The sequence below is a fragment of the Mustela putorius genome, unplaced genomic scaffold, assembly GCF_011764305.1.
Source record: "Mustela putorius furo isolate JIRA1106 unplaced genomic scaffold, ASM1176430v1.1 tig00003834_pilon_pilon_pilon, whole genome shotgun sequence".
Lineage (NCBI taxonomy): Eukaryota > Metazoa > Chordata > Mammalia > Carnivora > Mustelidae > Mustela > Mustela putorius.
In genome coordinates this window covers 120,205,146-120,228,337 of record NW_025421987.1, presented here as the reverse complement: position 1 = coordinate 120,228,337, position 23,192 = coordinate 120,205,146, and the positions used below count along the sequence as shown (strand labels likewise).

The 23,192-nt window shown below is 42.7% G+C and overlaps 1 protein-coding gene across 3 annotated transcripts in view; it reads right to left on the bottom strand.

The window, feature by feature from the left end:
* RARB (retinoic acid receptor beta) overlaps window positions 1-23,192 on the bottom strand; it is a 195,122-nt gene that overhangs the window by 124,110 nt on the left and 47,820 nt on the right. For all 3 annotated transcript variants that reach the window (XM_004754348.3, XM_004754347.3, XM_004754351.3), the window contains exon 2: window positions 11,697-11,845. In XM_004754348.3, the coding sequence (XP_004754405.1) occupies window positions 11,697-11,845 (149 nt within the window). The remainder of the gene's footprint in view (window positions 1-11,696; window positions 11,846-23,192) is intronic.

Genomic DNA, 23,192 nt, shown 5'->3' with positions numbered 1-23,192 from the left:
ATAAAAACAGTTCTACCTTGTAGGCTCATGCAGCCGGCACTTTGCTACTTTTGAAATAAAACAAAACCAACCCAAACAAAAAATGCCCCAGGCCACAGCGCTGGCCACAGCGCTGGTGCCAGAAATCCGGGCAGGACGTTGCTAGCAAAGGAATGTCATCTTTTCAACATGGAACAAGGAACAAGGCTCTAATGGGGCAAGGTTGCCAGAACCCCGCTTTTCCCCTCCACTCCAGACAATGCCAGCATTGTACAGGCAGAGAGGCACACAGAGTTTCATTCCCCTCTCTGGAGTTTTTTCAGGGATGAGTTCTAGGGTCCACAGAACAAAGTTTTCCCCATTCTGGTACTGCTTATCTATCTGACACATCTAGCCGCCTCTCTGAAGCGGAAAAATACTGAACAAAAACAAAAACAAAAACAAAAGACCCAGTTCACAGAAGGAGCAAGAGAAATTCCAATCCCCAGCAAAATATCATGGGAGGAGCGATTTAGGAACAAAGACACTTCTAGAAAGATGTGTGATTTTCAGGCCATGAGCAGGATTCTTATGCTTAAGGACACATATGTTTGGTACAACATGAAAACAAAGCAACTGTTTCATCTGGGGCTCCACAGACCAGACAGCAACATGTTTCCAAAGCTGGAGGAAGAATTGGCTTTGTAGGTCCTTAATGAGAGACATATGTCAGTCTCCAACAGTCTGCTTGCTGAAGGGATTTTCTGGACTCATTCTGGCTATGTGTGATTTTTGTCTTGCGGAATCTAACCTCTGCTAAAGTCTAGCCGTACCAGAGAAGGCCTTGCCAGTCTCTCAAAATTTCAAAACAGAACATACTAGGAACATGGAGAGGCTTCGAATCATATGCTTTGAAGAGACAGTTTGAGAAGATTCAGGGAAAATTCGATGCAGAAATGTATCCAAGCTGGTTTCCACGAGAAACCACTTCAGGAACAGAATTAGATTATAGTTCAAGAGCGTGGATGGCAGAACATGGTCTCACAGACTCTTAAGTTTCCTTAAAAACTGGAGGAAGGAATAAACCCATGCCACCTACTTCTCAAATTGGTATGAAGATCCAATAAAAAACCCAGAGGCAGACACTTGTTATCTCTCCACTGAATTCATTGTTTCTTTCTATCACAAAGATCTGTCCCCTGCACGTGGCTAGACTACACCTCTTATCCTTGCTTCTGGTCCCATGAGCAGTTCTTGCCGAAAGGTGTATGTCCTGTGAAGTGTGTAAACCTGGTGATTCACAGACCTGTACCCCTGGGGATAAAAATATATGTTTATAAAAAATTAAAAATTTAAAAAAAAAAAAGAAAGGTGTATGTCACCTCAGGCCCTAGCTTTTATTTTTATTTTCAATTTTAGTTATTTATTTGAGAAAGAGAGCACAAGCACAGAGATGCAGAGGGAGAGGGAGAAGCAGACTCCCTACTTAGGGAGCCTGATTCAGAACTCGATCCCAGGGCCCTAGGACCAAAACCTGAGCCAAAGGCAAATGCTTAACCCACTGAGCCACCCAGGCACACCCAGGTTCTGGCTTTTAAGAAGTAGCTATGTCACTTCTCCCCACGCTCTCTTTCTCATTCCCAACGATGCTAAGGACCTAGTGGATGTCAAGCTAGAATGCTGGAAAGAGCCAGACAACCTAATCCCTGTGTGGAGGAGAGAACAAAACCAACCAGGAATACATACCTTGAACTATTCCGTGAAAAAGAAAGAAGTACGAGTTATCACGTATTTTGGAGTGTTTGGGTTTTTGTACTGCAGCTAAGCTCAGCCTAATTTAATTTCATATGTAAAAGCGCTCTAGAAGCATTAAGGAGGCAATATCCATGTAAGATATTTTTATTGTTTCTGTAGGCTTCCACAGGTCTGCAGGTGGAAGCGAGGCAACTAAAACAGAGGGGGGAGACTAGGGGCTCATAGCTGTGCCTCCATGAAGAGAACTGAAGGGGAGTAGAACAGGACGCCCTTGCCAATTTCACTTCGCATTACTTTTTTCCAAGCCTTCAGCCAGGAAAAGGAAATACAGAATTGAAAGCTCTTTATTTAACCTCTCCAGTAAAAGCTTTAGAAAGAGAAAAGGCTGAAACACTCATTTCCCAGAAGTAACTAAATCATCACCTAGGATGGCGTAAATTTGATTTAAGCAGAAATGATTTTCAGTCATAATTTCTAGCACTCTCAGGAAACCCTGAAAGGATACTTTTACTTCCCTGACAAAAATACATTTTTGTTTTTGTTTGCTGTAATTGTAAGACATGGTCACAATTCATTTCTAGATGATGGTCCCTAGGAATTTTGTAAAAGCAACTTCTTTTGCTCCCCTCCCCTCCGTTTGCTTTAAATCAGAAAAAAAGAATGTTGATTTTTGGTGATTTTTTTTTTAAAGTTGACCAAAACATGAAACAGGCACTTGAGACATCACTCACTGGGACGTGAGCCATTTTCAAAGCAACAGGTAAACTATGAAACATTTCTATATGACAGACCTTTAGCTTGTCTGATGTAACAAAAACGGCAAATGAACGTGCTCCAGAGATTTTTAAACAACAAGCAAAGTAGGCATTTCTTTTTTTTTTTTTCAAAGTAGGCATTTCAACAAGCGTTTATGAACTTTAACCATTAGAAAATTTATAAACCACTTAAAACCACTAAATTAAATGTATTGTTTTCACCAAGCCAACATGAGAAAAAAAAAATACAGGCTTGCAGGCTAATTCAAAATTCACCCTCCACTTCCTGTTTATTCATATGCCAGGAAAAAAGAAAAAAAAGACTTCTCTGCATTTTCAACCAAAAGTGATTTCTCAATGTAGAACAACACTTATCCAGAAGAAGGAAAGTGTTTTCTCCTTTAGTAGGATCTATTACTGGGAAGAGCCAGATTGCCATTTCAGCTGTCTTGATGTTTCTCCACACAGAAGTAGTTTCTAGACGTTGAGATTTCTATTTATTTTAAAGCACTAAGAACACACAGCGTTCTTGAGTCTATCTTTCCAGTTGCAAGTCCTTAAGAGTTTGCTTCAAGACAGTATCAACGACAAAATAAGCCTTTGCACAGAACGGTTAAGTCTGTGTTGGAAGGCAGAAATTACTAAGAAAATGAACTTAATTTTGGCCATGAAAGGCATTTTCATGTTTATAAATTTTATAAAAGTTTTCATTAATGCATCATCACCAACCCTATATAATTAGATGCAATTAATTATATAATTATATAGGATGTATAAAATTATACTATGTGCACTACCATAGAATTATATACCTGCTTATGTCATTTATTATTATATTAATTACTCTATAATTAGATCTAATTTGTGATAAAGTCATTCACACACTGAGGCCCTACTATGTGCAGAGTGCTGTGGTGGACCCTAAGACCAGCCTCAGCCCTCTTAAAGAGTTTATAGTCTAGAAGAAGAAGCTGGTATCAAACCAATGCCTCCATAAATAATAAGTTGATTACATTGCAGTAAGTGCTATAAAGGAGAACAATAAAAAATGCAAAAGAAGGGACTCTAACCTGGAGGTAGGTTAGAGAGAAGTCTTTTTCGAGGAAATGGTATTTAATGAATCCCAAGCCCTTTTAAAGCCTGGCCCATCCCCAGTTGCTTACATAGGGCTCTGCAAAACTAAGGTCTACGGAATGGATAAATTTCCATTTTTCCACATAATTCTTCGTAAGTTATTCTGAGTTCCCTTGCCTTCCACTTCTGCCTCGAGTACTCCTCTCCTCTGGAACATACTTATAAAATCTATAAGATCGTCTCTTGTTTAAAGCCTTCCCTGAACATGTCAGAGGGGTGAGAGCCTTCCCTGAACATGACAGACGGGTGAGAGTCTCACCAAACCCCCTAGGGATCATAGCACACGGTACACACACTATTGGTCCTTACCCTTCGTACATCCATTCAGGCCATAAATATTTACCACGTCCTTGTTATCCAACAGGCACCCATCTATGGGCTTTATAAATACCGGGATATAGCTTTGGGAACCAAACACATAAAACCTTTCCTTTCTACACCTAAAACCTGTCTCGGAAGGTGTTTAATAGATGTCTGATTAATGAGAGAATAAGTCAGTTCTCCACTGTCAGCTGATGTTAACAAGGAGAATAGCTCTTTGGGTCTACGAGGGGACCCACTTTGTGTGGTTCAAAAACTCTAATAATGAACTTGATGGCGAGTTTCACAATTCACTGTAGCTATTACAGAATGCAGACACTGTCCAGCTTTTGTTATTGCCTTTCGCATGGCACATCGTTCTTGGGGCTCAACAGAAGCAAGCATCAGGGCGGCAAAGCCAGAAATGTTCTCAAGGCAGAGCTTAAGGTTCCTGTTTATCCATGCCAATCAAAACAAAAACAAACAGAAAAAAAGGTCATTTTAAGGGCCTTGGTCAAATAAAATCATTAAGCACATTTATAGTATTTAATAGAAGTTCTAAAATTAAGTGCAGGCATCCATCTTCCTGCTTACAAAACTTTTTGTGACAGAGCATACTACTTGCGGTCTGCCAGGAAAAAAAACAGCCCAGCAGCCGAACACTGTCATGGAGATGAGGGCCTCCCTTCTTCAGAGGCAAGGAAAACAAAGGCAGTTGAGAAAATGGACAAAATTAGCCCTGAGGGACTGAGGGGGCTAGTGGAATTTAAACTCTTAAAGGCTGCTTTAAATAGAAGCCTACCAACATGACCTTGAGCAAACATTTCCTCTGTGCCCTTGTGGGTAAGACGCACCACCAAGGGTATACCCGGGGGCTCTCCACGGGGGCTGGACAGTGGCTCCCAAACGCTAGTGTATGCATGGGAAGTTTCTACCAGTCACTGGCAAAGCAGAGAGAACAAGGACAAAGCACCATTTGGGAGGGTTCTAGGGTGGGTGGGTCCTGTAACCATCCCCTCTTGGGAAAGACTGCCTTGTAAGCTCTTCTTTCTTCTACTTTTTGTTATAAAAATGCCATTTCTTTTATAAAATGATCAAGAAAACAGGGTTGTTTTTCTTTTAAAATATACTCCCACCTGTTTTTAATTTGTTGGCCCATAAAACTCCAGAACATCACACACCACTGCTTCCTACCTTCTGTTTCAATGCAGCTAAAACAGTGGAATATTTTCCAGCAGGCTTAACACTTTAATCCTAGCCCTTGAAAAGACCAGCTGTGTGACCTTAGCCATGTTCCTTCATGTCTCTGAAACTCAGTTTCCTCATCTGTAAAATGGGTATCATCAAACCTTCCCCCTATAGAGCTCTTGCAAGAATTAAATAATATAAAATGTCCCAATGGCTGGTATAGAGAAGGTATCCAACAAGGCAGTTTTCTCCTTCCCCTACCTACCTCTCAACTTATAGCCACACCACATTAGCGATCCCCAACAAGAAATGAGTACAATAATAAGTATAGTTTTTTGGTTTTTTTTTTAAGAGTTTATTTATTTATTTAACAGAGAGAGATCACAAGTAGGCAGAGAAGCAGGCAGGCGGGGCGGGGGGGGGGGGAGCAGGCTCCCCGCTGAGCAGAGAGCAGGATTCGGGGTTCGATCCCAGGACCCTGAGATGACCTGAGCTGAAGGCAGGGGCTTAACCCACTGAGCTACCCAGGCGCCCCATGAGTACAGTTTTACCATTATTTGCTGTAGGACTGGGTTCAAACTTGTGAATTTTACTTTTACAAATGTGTTGAGTCCCAGAAAAGCTAACGGATATAGCAAAGAAAGGAAGAAATAGCCCTAGATCCTAAGTATTTAGTTTCTGCCCTGAAATGTTCTCCCCGTTACTCACACAGCTGGTTTCTTCCAGCCCTAAGATCGCCCCCTGACTCCCAAATAAATCAGGTGCCTCTCCACTGTTGTTTATAGACCATTCTGTTCCTTTTCTTTCAATTCTAAATTGTTTATCATTTGTACATTATTTATACAAGACAGTAAGTTCCAGGAAGAAAATCTCCCCTGTTCACTGCTGCATCTCCAGTGTCTGCATAGGCCTTGGGATGTAGTAGGTGTTCAATAATTATCTGCTAAAAGATGATGGAATGGTGAATACAGGCTATTAGAAGAGACTTACACATGAAATAAGGAGTTCACAGACGACAGTATATCGTCAACAGCCAGCTCTAACAGACCCACCCTTTTTGCAAGGTGACTTTGCCACTTTTCCCTTCAAAGGTGGAGTCTATTTCTCCATCCATCAGACTGAGGCTTGACCATGTCACTTGTCTGGCCAACAGGACGTGAGCTAATGTGATGCAACCAGCGGTTGCACTTTGATGCTTTTCCTCTTACTGATGGGGACCCATCTACCACCCTGTGAACAAGTCCAGGCTAGGCTAATGGATGAGGAATGAGAACACAGGGAGAGGACCCAGTCATGTGAGGCCACCTAAACCACCCGACCCAAGACAAGCCAGCCAAGACAAGAAAACCTGCACAGAACTGTGACAAGACATGTCTGTTGTTTTAAGCCAACAAGCATTGATTGGGTTATTTTTTAAGCAAGAAAATCTTACTAAGACAGCCCCTCATTAAACACATCCCACAAACCTCTCCAAAGTAAGATGCTAGGTGCTCCTGGAAGCAACTCACTTATAAGGAAACTGCTAATTTCTGTAACTTTGGATGATAAAGAAGTGGGAGCTCAGTGAGACTAAAGGGGTACAGTAAAAACAGAGAGAGAGAGGAGTCTTAAAGTTCCCACCTTGGAGCTCTGGATAAGGAGACATCAACTTTTTAAAACACCATTTCTGAAGCAAGTGGAAAAGAAGTACTGCATTCCCCAGCCTACAGTCCATCAGAAACAACTGGCCTGGCACCTCTGGCATGAGAGCATCAGCTCTTGAGTTTTAGAAATCATAAGAAAGAATACATCCTCCTGAGGCCAAGGGCCAAGTGTGGCCCACTGCTTATTTCTATAAATAAAGTTTTATTGGGACACCTGGATGGCTCAGTTGATTAAGCATCTGCCTTCAGCTCAGGTCATGATCTCCAGGTCCTGGGATTGAGTCCCACTGCAGGGAGGTGGGGGGATGGGGGGGGTGATCCCAGCTCAGCAGGAAGTCTGCTTCTCTCTCTCTCTCTCCCTTTGCCCCTCTACCCCCACTCATTCTGTCTCTCTCTCCAATAAGTAAATAAAATCTTTTAAAAAAATAAAGCTTTATTGAAACAAACCCATGGCCATTGTTTGCCATATTGTCTGTGCCTTTCATACTACAGTGACAGAGTTGAGTAGTTGGGACAGAGACCAGATGGCCTTCAAAACTAAAATATTTACTACCTGGCTCTTTATGGAAACCATTTGCCAACCCCCATACTGGAGTAATCAGGGTAGATTCAGTGGAGTGGTTGGGTCTTAAACTAAATCTTGAAGGAAAGAGGCAGTGTTTATTTTTGGTATAAAGAAATAGAGAATTGGTAAAAGAGTTTTATAAGAAAGAGTACTAAGAGCATAACTGATGTTACATCGCCATGGAAAGTCATTAAATTATTGATAATACAGACCATAACTGAATGTATATACCACTTACTATTTGCCAAGTACTGTCTATATGCTTCGTAGTAACTCATTTTATACTCGCAGCAATATTATGAAATAGATGGTTTCTTATCTCCATTTTTCCAGATGAGAACAGACAGACACAGAGAACTAAAGATGTGTGCCCAAGGTCACAGAGTTATCAAATAGTCTAACTAGAATTCAAATCCGGGTATGCTTACTCTAAACTCCATAATCAATATAAAATATGATAAAGCCCCAAACTGTGCATATATTATAGCTATGAGCAATGACACGGTTTCTGAAGGACACATGAAAATCAGCTTTATCACTCTCTATTGCTGAACCCTCTTGGCTAACCACAACACCTGTTCACTTTATGTACTCTTTGTCCCCTGCAAAAAACTGCCATGGTTCAGCTGGAAATCCCCTAAAGGGGACATCCCAATGGTGCATCTAGTGGTTATGTTGCCATGGTAATGCTGTGTTAACACAGTAACCACTGGCCATTCCAAGAGGCGGACCATAACCAATTCCTTAAATTTGAATTTGAGAATGCCACTGTTACCTAAGAAAACAGAAGGTTCTCTTTCCCAAACAATAGTCAATAAGGTCATCCTGGTCAGGACAGGCTGAAGCCACCTTGGGCATTATTTCTTATAGATATAAACTGGGTTCTCTTTAGGGGTCCTATTTTAGAGCAGGGCTCCCAACCCAGAATACTGATCTTTGATCCCTAGCCAAGAAATGGGCCAGCCCTTATGGTGGACCAGGGACCCATGGTGTATCTGCTGGGAGGCCAAGAGGATAACATGCATCGGGCCCGTTATAAACACCCTATGTAGAGAGGCAGAATTCCAGAGGAGACGTTGGTTTTGATGCATTACCTTATTATCACATGGGAGAGATTCCTAGTAGATAATCTCTAACACAATTAAGAGTGAGAGGGAGAGAAAAGTACAAGCAGATGGAGCAGTAGGCAGAGGGAGTTGAGGGAGAAGCATGCTCTCCACCAAGCAGAAAGTCCACTGTGGAACTTGATCCCAGGATCCCAGCTGAAGGCAGATGCCTAACTGACTGAGCCACCCAGGTGCCCCAAATACAATTAACTTTGAACAGATTAGCAGAACTTAAACTGATATATCTCCTTTAGAGGACATTTTGGCCATTTGTATCAAAAACCTTAAGAATGTTCAAAGCCAATGACCCAGAAATTCAAATTCTACTAATTTATCCTAAAAAAAAAAAAAAAAGATCACAGATATACCTCAAGGCTATACATTAAAGTATTACTTGTAATAGAGAAAAACTGCAAACACTTTAAATGAACACAGAATTCATTAAATAAATTATGAAATAACCATAAATTACTACATTAATGTTATAACCACAAAAACTATGCAGTTGTTTACATTTTGATCATGAAAGACTATTAAATTTAAAAAGCAGATTAAAACCAGCATCTAACATAAACTTCTATTTTTCTAAAAGCCAAAAATAATAATACATATATATATGCACTCATAGAAAAACAGATTTAGCAGAGGTTTTCTCCCAGCATAGAACTATGGTGGTTTTAATTTTCTATTTTTTACATAATAAATTTTGCACTGTTTTAGTAACTCCTTTAAAAAAATGGTAACAATTATATTTAATTTTTTTAAATTGTGTTTCTCTCCTTTGGCTGTTACATTATTATACCTTGCCCTTATGGTTTTCAGTTCTGTGAATTCTACCACTATGTTTTCCCAGTAAGCCAAAATGCAGAGCAGTCTTTCTCAACAACCTAGGGGAAAGGCAGCCCATATTTTCAGAGATGCACCCACGATACAAAAACCCTCAAATCCGACAACTGGCTGACCAGCCTTATTGGGCTTTTACTCTGATAAACAGCTACACCATAACAAGACTCTGACTGCCTTCATCAAGTTTATCAACGTTGCCTGTTCTGGTATGGGTTTTGTTGTTGTTGGGGTTTTTCCTAAAAAGAGTCAGAGTCCAAAATTAAAACAAGAGGTCAAGGAAATTAGCTGACTAAGAGCTCATTAAAACACTGTGTACTGTACAGATTGTGAAACAGCTGAATATTGTAGGGCCTGGAATGTGGCAAAGAAGAGAGATGTGGGGTAATTTCTTTTCCCAGGACAGAACAGGAGCAGGTAAGCTGAGTTAGAATATAACCACATTCCGAGCCATTTCCGGACAGGACGTGACTTAACATTTTTTGAAATAAAGGAGTGTCTTTTCATTTCACTCCAAATGATCATTAGGAAAGGGTTTATTTATATATTGCACAACAAGTGGACAAAGTCAACTTGTGTTTGGCTGTGGCTGTCCAAAATATCAGGATAAAGTTAAGTAGGTTCAGCTAGCAATCAATAATAAAAGTAATAATTAGACGCACAAATGTTTGGCTTTTCATCTAGCTGCCAACTGGCAGCCGTGTGAACTTTCCTGATCACCTTATCTGAAGCTACTGGAGGAAAGGACACTCCTTTAAAACAACCAACACAATCCCAGAGGCAGAGAGATGTTCCCTAAAGTAGCCTCGCTCAGTAAAATAATCCATGTTTATTGCAGTAGCTTGAAAAGAGGAGAAAACTCATAATTTCAGGGGCAGAGTGACATTTCTGTGTCTGCTCAACCTCTATCTTTAAGCACCCACGACTCTCCAGACTTGAGTGTGGTGCTGTGCACTCAAGCTAGGACCCTATCCACTCTGGGGCATGGACTGTAAGGCATTCAGCGTGACAGACTCCATACTAAAATGATCCTGCTTGTCCTTACCCTGTATTCCTCCCTCTTAGAACGTGACTTTGCTGCCCTTTGCATTAGACAGTTGAGTTTCTGTTCCCACCTCCCAAGTCTCACCGGCTTATGACTTACTTTGACCAACAGAACACGTCAGCAGAGACACTGTGCCACGTGTGAGCCCGGGCCTCAGGATAACTCATATGCCTCTGTTCCTCCTTCCAGAACCCTGCCTGTGCAAATAACCCAGTACCAGCCCAACAGGCACTAGAGACCACAAGGGGGAGAGGTGAGACACCCAACAGGAGCCTTCAGTAACCCCCAGAAGCAGAGCCACGGAGGGAACCTGCAGCTGACTGGAGATACACAGCAGAGAGTAGCTGAGGGCAGGTGAACCACCCAGAGGAAGCAGGCTTAAAGTGCTGTCCCACAGAACCGGAAACTAAACGCAGGGTGGTCGTCTTGGGCCCTCCAGCTTTAGGAGGGTTTGTTACACCGTAGTGCCCAACCAATCCATATGCTGACAACAGATGCTAACTCTGACAAGCCAAATACAAAATGCCACAGGGCACCTGATGGGAGCACCTGTGATATTCCAGCATGCTGAAAATTGCAATGAATCATCCAATGGATCTATATACAGAACAGATCTGACCAGCTGTAGGAGGGACCCTAAAATGGCTGTCTATCTGGAAAAGGGCTAGCTCAAAACAGTCATAGCTCCTTTGAAAAACTGTGGATGAGCTGGATTTGTTTATGAAGTCATTCTTCGTTTCTTTTCTCTCTCTCAAAAAAAAAAGCAGCTCTTTCATTCAATTAAGACTGTTGGACACGATAGGAATTGTCTAGCTTGATTCAAAGCAGCCATATCCTCTCTGACACATGTTCAGCCTCCACCACTCCATAGGCTGGAATTTTAAATCCAGTTCTCCTGAATTTATGACACGCGCACACGGTAGCAAGTCCCTACAGGCTGAAAATCAAACTGTAATTCAAAGGCCACAGGGCTGAGGAAACAGCCAGAAGATAAATCCCAATTTCAACCTTGGATTCACAGCAAGTTGATTTAGTGGACTGTCAGTCATATTTAAAAATAAAATAAAACTACGAAGACAGCAGACGGCATGTTCTAAAGAGAAACAGGATGATGCTTTTCAGGACTCCTTCAAAAAGCTCTTGTTACCTGAAAAGAACTGTTCTGTTATTTTAAGGGCCCTAGAAACATTTGGCCCCCATCAGTCATTTGCAGAAGTTTCTGAGTTTTTAACTAATGAGAGAGAAGGAAGAAATGCAACCATCAAATACAACTGAGCCCCCCACAGTAGAGGTGGCATTTCAAGATGGCAAAGCAGCCGGTTTCTAGAGCTGAGCAGGTTCCCCCCACCCAACAGAGCACAAGGAAAAGGAACGCACGCGGGATGCAGAGGCGCGGGTACTGACCTTACAGCCCTCACAGGCGCTGACTCCATAGTGGTACCCCGATGATTTGTCCTGGCAGACGAAGCAGGGTTTGTACACACGGGGGGGAGGAAGTGGAGACGGAGGGCTCGGGACCAGTTCCTCAGAGCTGGTGCTCTGTGTTTCAATTGCTGTGGTGGAGATGGGTCGGGGTGGCGGGTGGAGGGGAGAAAAAAAGAGAAAATGGGTCATTTCATTTCTTTTTCACCAGCGAAATCATAGGTCCCAGTGCCAAGTTCAGCAAGAACACCAGCAAAAACAGGCCCACAAAAACACGGGTCGTTGTCGGCCAGGCTGTGGGGACATGGACAGGATTGTGGCACTCTACCGTTCACAGAGCAAGCATATTTGCCCCTCTCCTTCATGGTGCGTCCCAGCACTGTGAGGGACATGATTTTCTCTCCATGCTGCCCCTGAGGGAAACAGAAACTGGGGAAGTGCCATGACTCGTCCAAGATCAACAGGCCGGTTCGTAGAACCAAGACCAAAGTGAGATCTTCACACTGCAACACCCGGTCTTTCTGCTCTTTGTTTTCCTTAGCTTCTGATGCACATGGAGTCTCTGAAATGACTTTTTTGACCCAGTTGCTCACTTAGCCAAAAGTAAGTTTCCCAAGACAAATGGAGAAAATGCCCACAGCAGCCACTGGGCAAGCATCTGGGGAGGGCCATGCAGCCATGACGGATTGTCATTAATAAAAAAATCGGTAAGACCTTGGCTACTCCAAGACTGCTCCTTGGACCAGCGGCCTCAGCGTCCACTTAGAGCTAATAAGAAAACAGAGCATCAGGCCCCCGCTCAGGCCTTGGGAATCAGAATCTGATTTTGAACAAAACCCTCAGATTGCCAAATATACAATTAATGTTTGAGAAGCAGTGGGTTATACTGATGATGGCAGAGTCATTCTGCTCTTTTTCCTAGATTTAAAAATACAGGATTTCCCCATTTCATTTTTTAACCACCCAAATTCCATGGGAAATAGGAATTCACAGAATTTATTCTCCCATCCCTTCTTACCAGATTTATGTTCCAAGTCAAGACCTGGCCCTTTTCCTATCGCAGGCAAAAATGCACACAAAGTGTGATGGAAATGGGGAAGGGAGTGAGTGACCCAAAGTCATTCAGTAATGTTCCAGAATATTCCAACCTCCAAATTTCTTTACAATATACAGTATATTCCCCAGAGTGTAAGATTTCCAGTTGTTCCACTACTCACAATCTTCCAGACTAGATATTCTATTGACTTTATTGTCCGATAGCCAAACCTTCAGGAAGATGGGGCAACTCTACTTCTTACACACATTGTGGATCCATCCTCATCTCATCATCCTGCTACCATGCCAGGCCAGCAGGCCACCATCATCCCTCACCTGAGCTACTGCAACAGCCTCTTCAATGGTCTCCCTGTGCCTGTGCTCCTACCCCTGGGTCCCTTCTTCAAATACAGAGTCAGATAACCTTTCAAAAAGGTAAAAGCAATCCACCTCCCTTACTTGTCTAAGGCCCTCCACTAGTCGCCAATTAGATCAAAGTCAATCTCATTATTGCCTTCTACAAGGCTCTTTATGATACGGCCCCTTAGTAACATCAACATCACTGAGATCATCATTGTCATTTATCAGACCTCTAAACACTTAGCTTCTATTCCATCTCCTGAATAGGGCAAGCTTTTGTACCAACATAAGGCTACTGCACTAACCAGGTAAACATACCTGGAAATTCTCACACTGCCACATGTCTGGTGACATTTCTTCACCTCTTAGATCTTAAATGTCACCTCCTCCAAGATGTCTTTTCTAAGATGTCCCTTCTCCCTCCTGATCACTACACCCCATTATTTTATTTTCTGTAAAACCCTGACTAGTACACCAAAATTTAGAACGTTTGTTTATGCACAATTTTATATTCTACCTGTTACCTTCCAATTCCGGATTTCATGAGGCCATGGAACTTACCTGCATCATTTGCAACTATGTTCCAGGCCAAGAAGAGGTCCTGGCACATAGTAGGTAGGATATCTATAAATATTTGTGAGTGAATACATGAACTTTTCCCTGCTCCCTTTGCGTTTTCATTCCAAGTACTAAGTGCCCTTCTAAGGCATTAAGGTAAGACAATTACAAATCAAATAGCTTTCATATACTCATTTGCTTCTTTAAAAAATTAATTATCCTTTTGGAGTAGAATCAACTATAATTATAGTATTTTCATAATTCAGAAGTATCTTGGAATGAATTCATTACAGTGATGCAGGGCTAGCAGATAAATCTATTACAGTCTTTACTGGTTAGAAGATGTCTGGGACGAAGACGGCCCTTACTCTGGGCAGCTTGGCACCATTATGACAAGTATTCTACATAAAAGTTAGCATCCGAGAAGTCACTAAAGCTTATCAGATCAGCTATTGAGCTGTTAAGTGCAAAAGCAGTCCCAACACTAAGCTAATCAGCTTCATTGGAAGCAAATGAGTAATAATGACATCAACAAGAAAACAGTACTGGTTAAAAGTACGGAATAATGTGTGGCTCTTTGTTAAAATCTAAGAAAAACAAACATGCAGAGAATCACCCCCAACCTTCTACTCAGAGAAAAAGCATGGTTATCACCCCAGCATACACCCTTCCAGACTACTTTCCTAGCCAGATAAATGATTCCGGTTTGTTTGTTTGTTTGTTTACTAAAGAAGACTTTTACTGTAGATTTTGTTTGGGACTCTGTTTAACTTATTATGTCATGCGTTTATTTCCTTGCCCATAAATATTTTTCCTGAAGAACATTCCATTATGATGACCCTCTTTCTAACTAATCTCAACACATGCCTATTTAAGATAAATTCTCTGAGGTGTAATTACTAGCTCAAAAGGTATGGTTATTTAGAAATGTTTTGTTACTTTTTACTTCATGTTGATAAACCGACTTCTAGAAAGGCTAGGTCACTCCCCATATATCAATACAAGGGAGTCCTTCCCTAAATGCCTCCCCAAAGTCTTGGATTGGTTTTATTTGTACGGCTCTACTTCCACCCAAGTGTTTCAACAACTCTGACAGAGTTATGTCATCACCACCACGATCAATCCTGCATTGTGTTTGCCACAGAAGCAATGTGGGGTGTGTGTGTTTTAATGTTCTACTCGCTCGTGTAGAACAGCTAATCTGGCTTGTCTAGGAAAGTTGTAAATAGAATTCTGTTAGGGCTGGATTCAGCTGTCAGAGTTATGCCCTGAATTTCAAAAGTGGGTGGTAATTTCCATAAATATGTCACTTCAAATACATGTCCTAAAGGGAATCCAGCATTTCACCCTCCCAAAGAGAGGAAACAGAACTTGGGCAATTTAATGCCCAAGAAACTCAGGGCAAAGCACACTTTTAAAAAGGCAGGAGACCTCACAAAGCCCAAAACATTTTACAAAGTTTGGTAAAAGCCTTTTTCTGTGGATAAGAGTCACTTGTAACAAATGGATGAATCCAGAATGCTTTTCCTGAACAGGTGCCATGAATGGAAATGTTCTGTTGTCAGTGATCAATAGTGATGGCTCTAGACTTTTATTAAAGCTGTGGTGATTTCACCAGTAATGCTATGAACCTTTCCATGTTTGTGTGGTGGATGGTCATGTGTTCAATCACTTATTCTGCTGAGTAACTAGACCACAGCATGCCAGATATTGTGTTCGAGGCTATGGATGGTGCATGGTATAATGCCTTAGTCTTGATGGTTTTGCCAGATGGAAAATAAACCAAAAACGAGAATATAATACAGTGGCTCTCTAAGCCGGTTGTACATTAGACCAATGTAGGTAGCTTTTAAACATTCTAATGCCCAGGTTGTATCCCAAAGCTATTACGCCAGACTATCTGGGAGTGGGACCACGAGTGTATAAATAAATAAACAAACAAACAAACCCAGGTGAGTCCAAATTGTAGCAGTTTGGGGACCACGGATATAATAAAATGCCAGAGAGCTAAAAGCCTTTTTGAGCCCAGAGAACTCAAAGGAGACTTCCCAGAGGTGACCAGGCTGTGTTTTGAAGGATGAATGAGTTCTTTCTATTGAGGTTTGTAATTTAAACCCTACAAATGCCATAAATGAATCCCACACAACATAAATAGGAAAAGCCTTATATATGGACAAGAAATAATCATCTTCAGAAAAACTGTCCCACTGATGGTAAAGAATTCAATATTGGTGCTAATATATACTCAAACAACCCCCTCCAAACTGATAATCGATGGTCCTGTATTTCCTTTGTGTGGTCTCTACCACAGAGAACAATGTGAAGCCAAACAGAAAAGCAAATCTCTGTGGTGTGGTTGAATGCCAAAGCTAGCCTTAAGCAAACACGTCAAGGCAAGTTCTAGAATTACAACCATGATACGGCATCAATATAAAAGCAGATCTGTACTTTAACGCAACCTCTGGACTCTTCAGTAAAAATATACTTTGGCCAAGTTTATTAATGCTCCTCTTCCCCTTCTATCCTCCCCCTACCACCACCACCAATACAGACAGTGGGAAACAAGGGAAGGGGGCAGCCTAGGGCTCCTCTCCCACTAGCCATTGTTGGTATTTAAGAGAGCTACACAGTGCTTGGCCATTGATCTGTTCACTGTCATCCTGCTTAAATCAATAATCTATTAGTCCCTTTAAATTAGAGTTAGATTCATCAAATGCCCTTGAGAGGTCTCAAACATCTTGTTCCTTATTCCAGGCAAGCACAATCAGTCTATGGAATGATAAAATTTTTGCTCAAAAACTCTGCAGGCTCAGCAGACAATGTGTCCTGTATTAGCTCATTCAGCGATCTCAGGCAGGCCAAAAAAGCAGTTTTTAGACTTCCCAGGGGGAAAAGAGGCTTGTGTCATTCAATAAAACAACTGCACTCCAACCATCCTGATGTGATTTCAGTTTGGGGAAGCAGTCTTTGAGGAATAATTTGGATCTGCTTTTTGCCTCATGCTTTTATTTATTTCCTTGCTTACTTATTGACTTACTCAGTTCTGTCTGGTGACTGCATCCCCAGTAAGCAGCAGCCTCTGATGTGGCATCCAAACTGCTAACCAGATGGGCTGCCCTGCTTTGTCAGGGAATGGCCAAGACAGAGGAACTTCTGCTATTTGGGGCTAGATGGATGCTTGGCTCCGTGGGTCCCTGCCCAGAGCAGAGTCAGCACCAGTGGTGCTGAGGGGGCCTCTCTGGGCTGCACACATGCGAAAGGAGACAGTGAGCCGAACCAGATCTGTGCCGACAGAAGCTTCTAGCCCGTATTTGAAACCTTTCCATTCCTGCAACATGGAGGTGGCGGTCACTAGGGAAACACAGCTAGAAACACCTTCCTTCTAGAAAAATCCCTTCCAGGTTTTGTTTGCCTTTGAATTAATGCTCCTCAAAGTGTGGTCCAGATCAGCCACCAGCAACAGAAATTCCTGGGTGGGGGGGGGGGGGTGGGGGGGGGGGGGGGGGGGGCCTTTGCTTTAAATTAGCGATTTTCAAACTTCCTATGGCATAAGACCGTTTCTAACTTCCTCGCCCCATTCCTTCATGGGTGATAAAATTCAATAGAAACAAATCCCTGGGGGGTTGGGGGGGACATACATACAACATCAATTTTTAGAAAAAAAGGAATGAAATTGAACAAGATGTCTAAAACGCAAGCGACCACTTAAAGGAAAAAGCAAGCAGTATCTGACATAGAAGGACTCTGTCCAATTGCTGTAAAAGTTTCTGAACACGCGTGTCTGCTCTCCTCTCATCACATACTGGAAACAGGCAGTTGAGGAACTGGCAGTGGTCCGCAGATGGCACTCAGAGAAGCCCTACTCTGACGGGCTTCAGATCCAGCGGTCTGCAGACAAAACAAAAACAAGCTAAAGGGAATCTCCACAGACAGAGCTGGTGTGAGAGCAGAAGACCAGCGCTCCCAAGTGACACTGCTTTCTTGAACTCTGCCACAACTCCGGGGGTTAATTCATCCCCCAAATAAAACAAAACAAAACAAGAAGGAGGAGAAGAAGAAAGGAAGAAAGAAAGAATTAACGCTGTTGCCTATTTAAGAGCACTTGGCACTCACGAACTCAACTCACCTGAGAAAACACAGTATAAATGTCCTTGTTGTTACAACACACCTGAGTGTCATTTAAACACACGGAAAGTCTCCAACAATAGCTCCCTTCACGATTCCTAACATGCTTGGCATTTTTCTAAAGGTTAGATTAAGTAGCAGATAACATTTTTAAGAGAGAGCACAGTATACTATTTTTTTTTTCTTTGTGAGAACTAATTTAGTGCTGCCTAAACCATGTTGACAGATTTCGGGATTTTATGTTGGGCCTGATTAGCGGCAGGCAGGCATCAAACGTTATGAAAGCCCTGTCTTTTTACTAGAACCTTCCATGATTAAGACAGTATTTTAATGCACTCTCTGGGCAGCTGAGCCTTAAAAGAAAAAGGAGTTGTAAAGCAAAAGGCATTTCCTGCATGGCCCCGGGGGAATTTTGAGCCCAGAGCTCCCGGGACCCGGTGGGAGGGAGTAATTTCAGCTAATTAAGGGAGAATAGCAAAGTGTTGCATTTGGTCAAAACATTCAGTGGGGCTTCATTTTTGTTGGCACCAAAGAGAGCCGGTCTGGATTTTTTCCCCCTTTTTCTGTGGACTCACTGCAGGATTGCAAGGCCCACAGCTCACATACATTAGGGAGAAAGTCAAAGGAAACGCCAAAGTTCAACTAAAGTACAAGTAATTAGAACCAGATTCACCGCTGCCTGCGTGTCCGCATGCGCGTGCGAGCACGGGTATAGACGTTTTATTAAAATATAATTTACATGCCCCAAAACGTTAGAATGGGGGGAGAAAAGAGAAAAAAACCCCTCCAAACTGTCGCTCATTTAAAACCCTCCAAACTGTCGCCCGATGGGAGGCGGGGTGGGAGCTTGGGGGGGCGGGTAGGGAAGGTCAGCTTTTAATCATCTTTCAGGAGAAGCAGTTTGGTTCCACACACATGGAATTTGCAAATCTGTAAACCGCATTGTGAAGTTAGGTAATTGCCAAACAAGAAAACCTTTGCTTTAAAATTGTCTCCCCTCACTCTGCTGCTGGATTTCTTATTATTAAGCAGCTCCAAGATTAGTCCAGGGTTTGGGGCAGTCAAAGAAGGGGTGGGGGGAGAGAAGGAACATCGACGCAGGCTCTGGCAGTCCTGACTCAGTAACCTGCCCGTGACCCTGAAGGAGTGTGTGTTTGCCCGGGTCACCCGGGATCCTGGCCCAGGGCTGGAGCTGGGTTATGAGAATCCCTGCTATTCTGACCACACATGCAACAGGTGCTGAACACAGGCAGGGGACAAAAGCAGGGGCCAGGGGAAGACTTTGATTTTGCAGTCCTTAAAGAAAGCTTTGCTTTTCCACAGTTTCGTCCCCGGACCGGCAGCATCAGCATCACCTGGGAACTGGTTAAAAGTCAGGCTCTCAGCTCCACCGGAGAGAGGCCTGCAGAATCAAGAGAGGCATCTTAAAATCCCTGAGAATTCCTATGCACATTAGCAACGTTTGAGACACCATGAAATGTCTTGCTACTGCCCTAACTTCCTGAAAATCCCAAACATTTTGCTGAGTCAAGTTGGCATGGGAACTCTGTCATCTTGCCCTTTGCATAGGTCCTTACTAAATACTCCACCTTGTTAAGTACTTAATACCTTGAGAACTTCGGGCTCTGTGTTTGTTTACGCTCACCAGAAGCCAGAAGTCTTCGTTCTCTCCCACGGAATTCTGGCAGTGGATTTTAGCTGGCAGTGGGTTCAAAGTTGCTGGGGAAGAGCCTGAACAACTACTATCTGCTAGTTACTGAGCCCTTACTAGGAGCCAGGGCCTGTACTCCTTGCTTAATATGTATTACCTCATTTAACTCCTCCCCCCAAATCAGGGGGAGGGGCAGAACCAGGAAACCGGGGCCTTAGAATTAGGAACTCAGAATTAGGAATTTAAAAAACACAACACGACTCTCAGCCTTTACAAGAGACTGAAAGGGTTTCATAGACATAGCTATTATTCTATGAAAACCCACAGCTTTTGCCTTCTCTTTTTCCAACTCCCTCATTTATCTTCTTTGCTAGAAACGTCACTGGGTCTGGTCTGGTCTGGTCTAGTCTGGTCAGGTGAGTTTATTCCAATTTGAGAAAAGTAGGAGTGTGTACCTCCCTTTCTTTTCATTCATGGTTATAATTTTCCAGACACCGATTCCAGACATGGTTAAATTCGACAAGATAGTTTGGGCTTTAAAAAGAGAGAGAGAGAGAGGGAGTAGTTCAGCATCCACTAATCACTCTGTATTACTGCTACACCTGCCTGGGCTCACGGCCAGCAAGAGAAATTATTCCTGGGACTGACTTCTACCATGGGAAGTGCTGTCATATTTCCATAAGGGACCATGACACATTCAACACCTACATTTCATTTTGATAATACGCTTTCTTGCTTCAAGGAACATAGTCGAAAATTATCTCATAGGTTGTTTTGGGTGACGTTTTTAACAGACGATGCTTTATATCACTATTTTCTAGGACATACTAAGATAGCTTATGACAGGGTTCAAATAAATTCTCCCTTAAAATCACTTAACAGGCCGACACATCTAACTACTTATTAATGATGTGAACTGAGAGGCATCAGAAATGGAGCTGCATTAACTGAGCAAATGCTGGAACTGGTCTCGGGAGCCACGTATAGATGAAGCTAATTGCATCGCAATATTAAGGTCCCCCTGAAGAGTTTATCTCAACACCAAATAATTCAGTTCAATATTCCACTTCTAATCAGGATTCCCATAATTTCTAAAAAAGCAATTATTGCACTAATAAATGACATTCTATTATCTGTTCAAATTTCCTGCACATAAAGTTGATTAAAACCGGAGTACTAAAATATATATCATCTGAGATACAAAGTTCTTTGCTTATGCACTGCTAATATCTATTAAAAACCACGGTGATATCAGCCTAACAGAAAAGTTATGAGGAGAAATCTGCCAGAATACTATATTTAAGGAAGAGGACAATGAAATCAAGCTTTGTCATATGGGGATCCTTGCTATATTCCAAGAGGTGAGAAAGTTCAAGTGTGGTGACACTGAAATTGAGCCTAAACGATCTTTCTCACCAATATGATGCTCTGCTTACTTGGTTGTAAGTGGGCTGCAAAGAAGTTTTTTGGTTTTGTTTAGTTTTTAAAGGTATACACTCGTGAGTGGTATCAAAATAACTTTGAGCCCATTTAATCCTCACTGTGTGGGTTTTCTTGGTTTCTAAAAAGAACTAAAACACCATAAGCCTGCAGAAAACGATACGTAGGAAGTGATGGGAAGGGCGTGGGCTTTCCTGCCAGATGAACCTGGATTTGGATCCTTCTTCTGCCACTTACTAATTTAATGGCAATACAGTTTACTTCTTTCAGCCCTAGTATTTCTTTCAGAAAAATGCAGCTAATCCTAAAAAAAATTCCTGTTGGTGAAACAGAGACAATATTTGCAACTTCCCTGGCACATAGTAAGTGCTTAATAAGTGATAGCCAACCCTTACCTCCCCACCCTCCGCCCAACATTTCTCTTCTATCTTCCTTGATCTAGGGGAGCAGTTCTTAACCAGCATTGATTTTGCCCCCCCCCCCCAAGGGACATTCTACAATGTCTGGAGACATTGTGGCTGTCATAATTGGGGGCTGCTACTGGCATTTAGTGGGCAGAGGGCAGGGATGCTTTGAAACATAACACAAAGCACAAGACAGCTCTGCTCCCCCCTTCACCCCAAATGAATTATCTGGCCCAAATTGTAAATGGTGCTGAGGTTGAAAACGCTGATCAGGGTAAGGATGCTACTTGTGTGGAGACTTTAGGACAAAGCAGTGGGACAGCAAATAAGGTGATTTCCTGCAGCACCAGAGAGGTGGGCCTGGAATCCTAGCGGACCAAAGGCAGAAACCAGGTTCCTAACTCTGCCACATACCAGCAGTCACTTTCACTTCCAGAGCTTCCATGTCCCCAACCTGAAAAGTAGAGATGGCAAGCACACTTACTACATGATAGGTTTGACACTTTGTGAACTCCATAAAAAATACATAAAAATAATAGCTACCACTTCATGATTAGAGTATTTGGGGAAAGGTGGGTAAATCCTATCTTAACATGACTAATATTGTTCCCTGAGAAGGTGACAGAAACAATCTCTAGAGTCTAGTCAAATGAAACAGTGCAACAATATTAACAGTTAATCTTTGTGGAAAGTGTGCTGTGGCCGAGCTACTACTCCCAGCTGTTCTAAGCATGTTCCACAGATTAATTCATTTGGCCCCCATAATGACCCCAGGAGATAGGTAGTCTTCCTGTTTTGTTCTTACAGGCAAGAGACTGGGGGCACAGTGGCACTGTTCAAAGCCACACGGACAGCATGGGCAGGGATGGGAATGCACATGGTCTGGGGTTCATGAGAAGGAGAGTGCCCCAGGTGTTGGCAGAAGACAATGACATCATTCGTACCACACGGAACTTCTTGGGCAAGACGATGGCATAGTCCCTGCCAGCCAGTCTGAGAATATATAGGCTATACCTAAGATGGACAGACAGACAGACACACACACACACACACACACACACAGTGTTATCCCAGCATAAGGACCAAAAATAAAACTGGGAAAGTAAAAAAGAAACTAAGCATTCAGAAATAATGCCCTCTTTTCTTTCCAGTCAGAGCAATAAAGTAGGAAAGTCCCTGAGAAGCAAACACAGGAATTAGAAGGCCGGGACACACCCACACACGCCCACAAGCCCCTCCCATATCTTCCCTGCCCTGAGGAGAAACCAACCCCCAGTAGGCAGGATGGCCTCTGGCCGTGCTCCAAGGGCGTGTGATTACACACTGTCAGGGCAGTAACTCAGGCCAAATGTGGCCTGCACAACTGCCAGGTTTTGGGGTGAGGAGAGGGAGACAGGACAGGGGGACAGCTCTGGAAGCCCCACGCCTAAGCTAGTTTTCCCTCTCTTGCCGGTGCGTCACGTATACACTCCTTTAACCAAAGCTGAATTGGTCCCGAATTTGAAAGCTGTGCCATGCTCCTGGGTCACTGTCTAGAGATCTGGAAAGCTCCAAACGAGGGCCCGCACTACTCCTCCCAGGAGGACCGGGGTGGGAGGGAGAGGCACTAGAAGCAGGACAATAGTGCCCATCCTCCCTGCACCTTCTAGCTGACTGGAGAGTAAGAAGGAGACTTTGTTAGTGCTGGAGACGAGAGCATAGCATATCAGGTCAACATGATGCACGTGGGGACACTGACGAAATTCTGAAGTTTCCATATGGAATGAAGTTTATGGAGATGCGATCACGGTTGTGTTTTTCTTTCATAACAGTGATTTTTCAGTATTTCTCGAGAACAATGACAGTTTCAAAGTGTTGTAATTGTAGTTCTTTAAAAAGACATTGCCAAAGGAAACTTGAAAAATT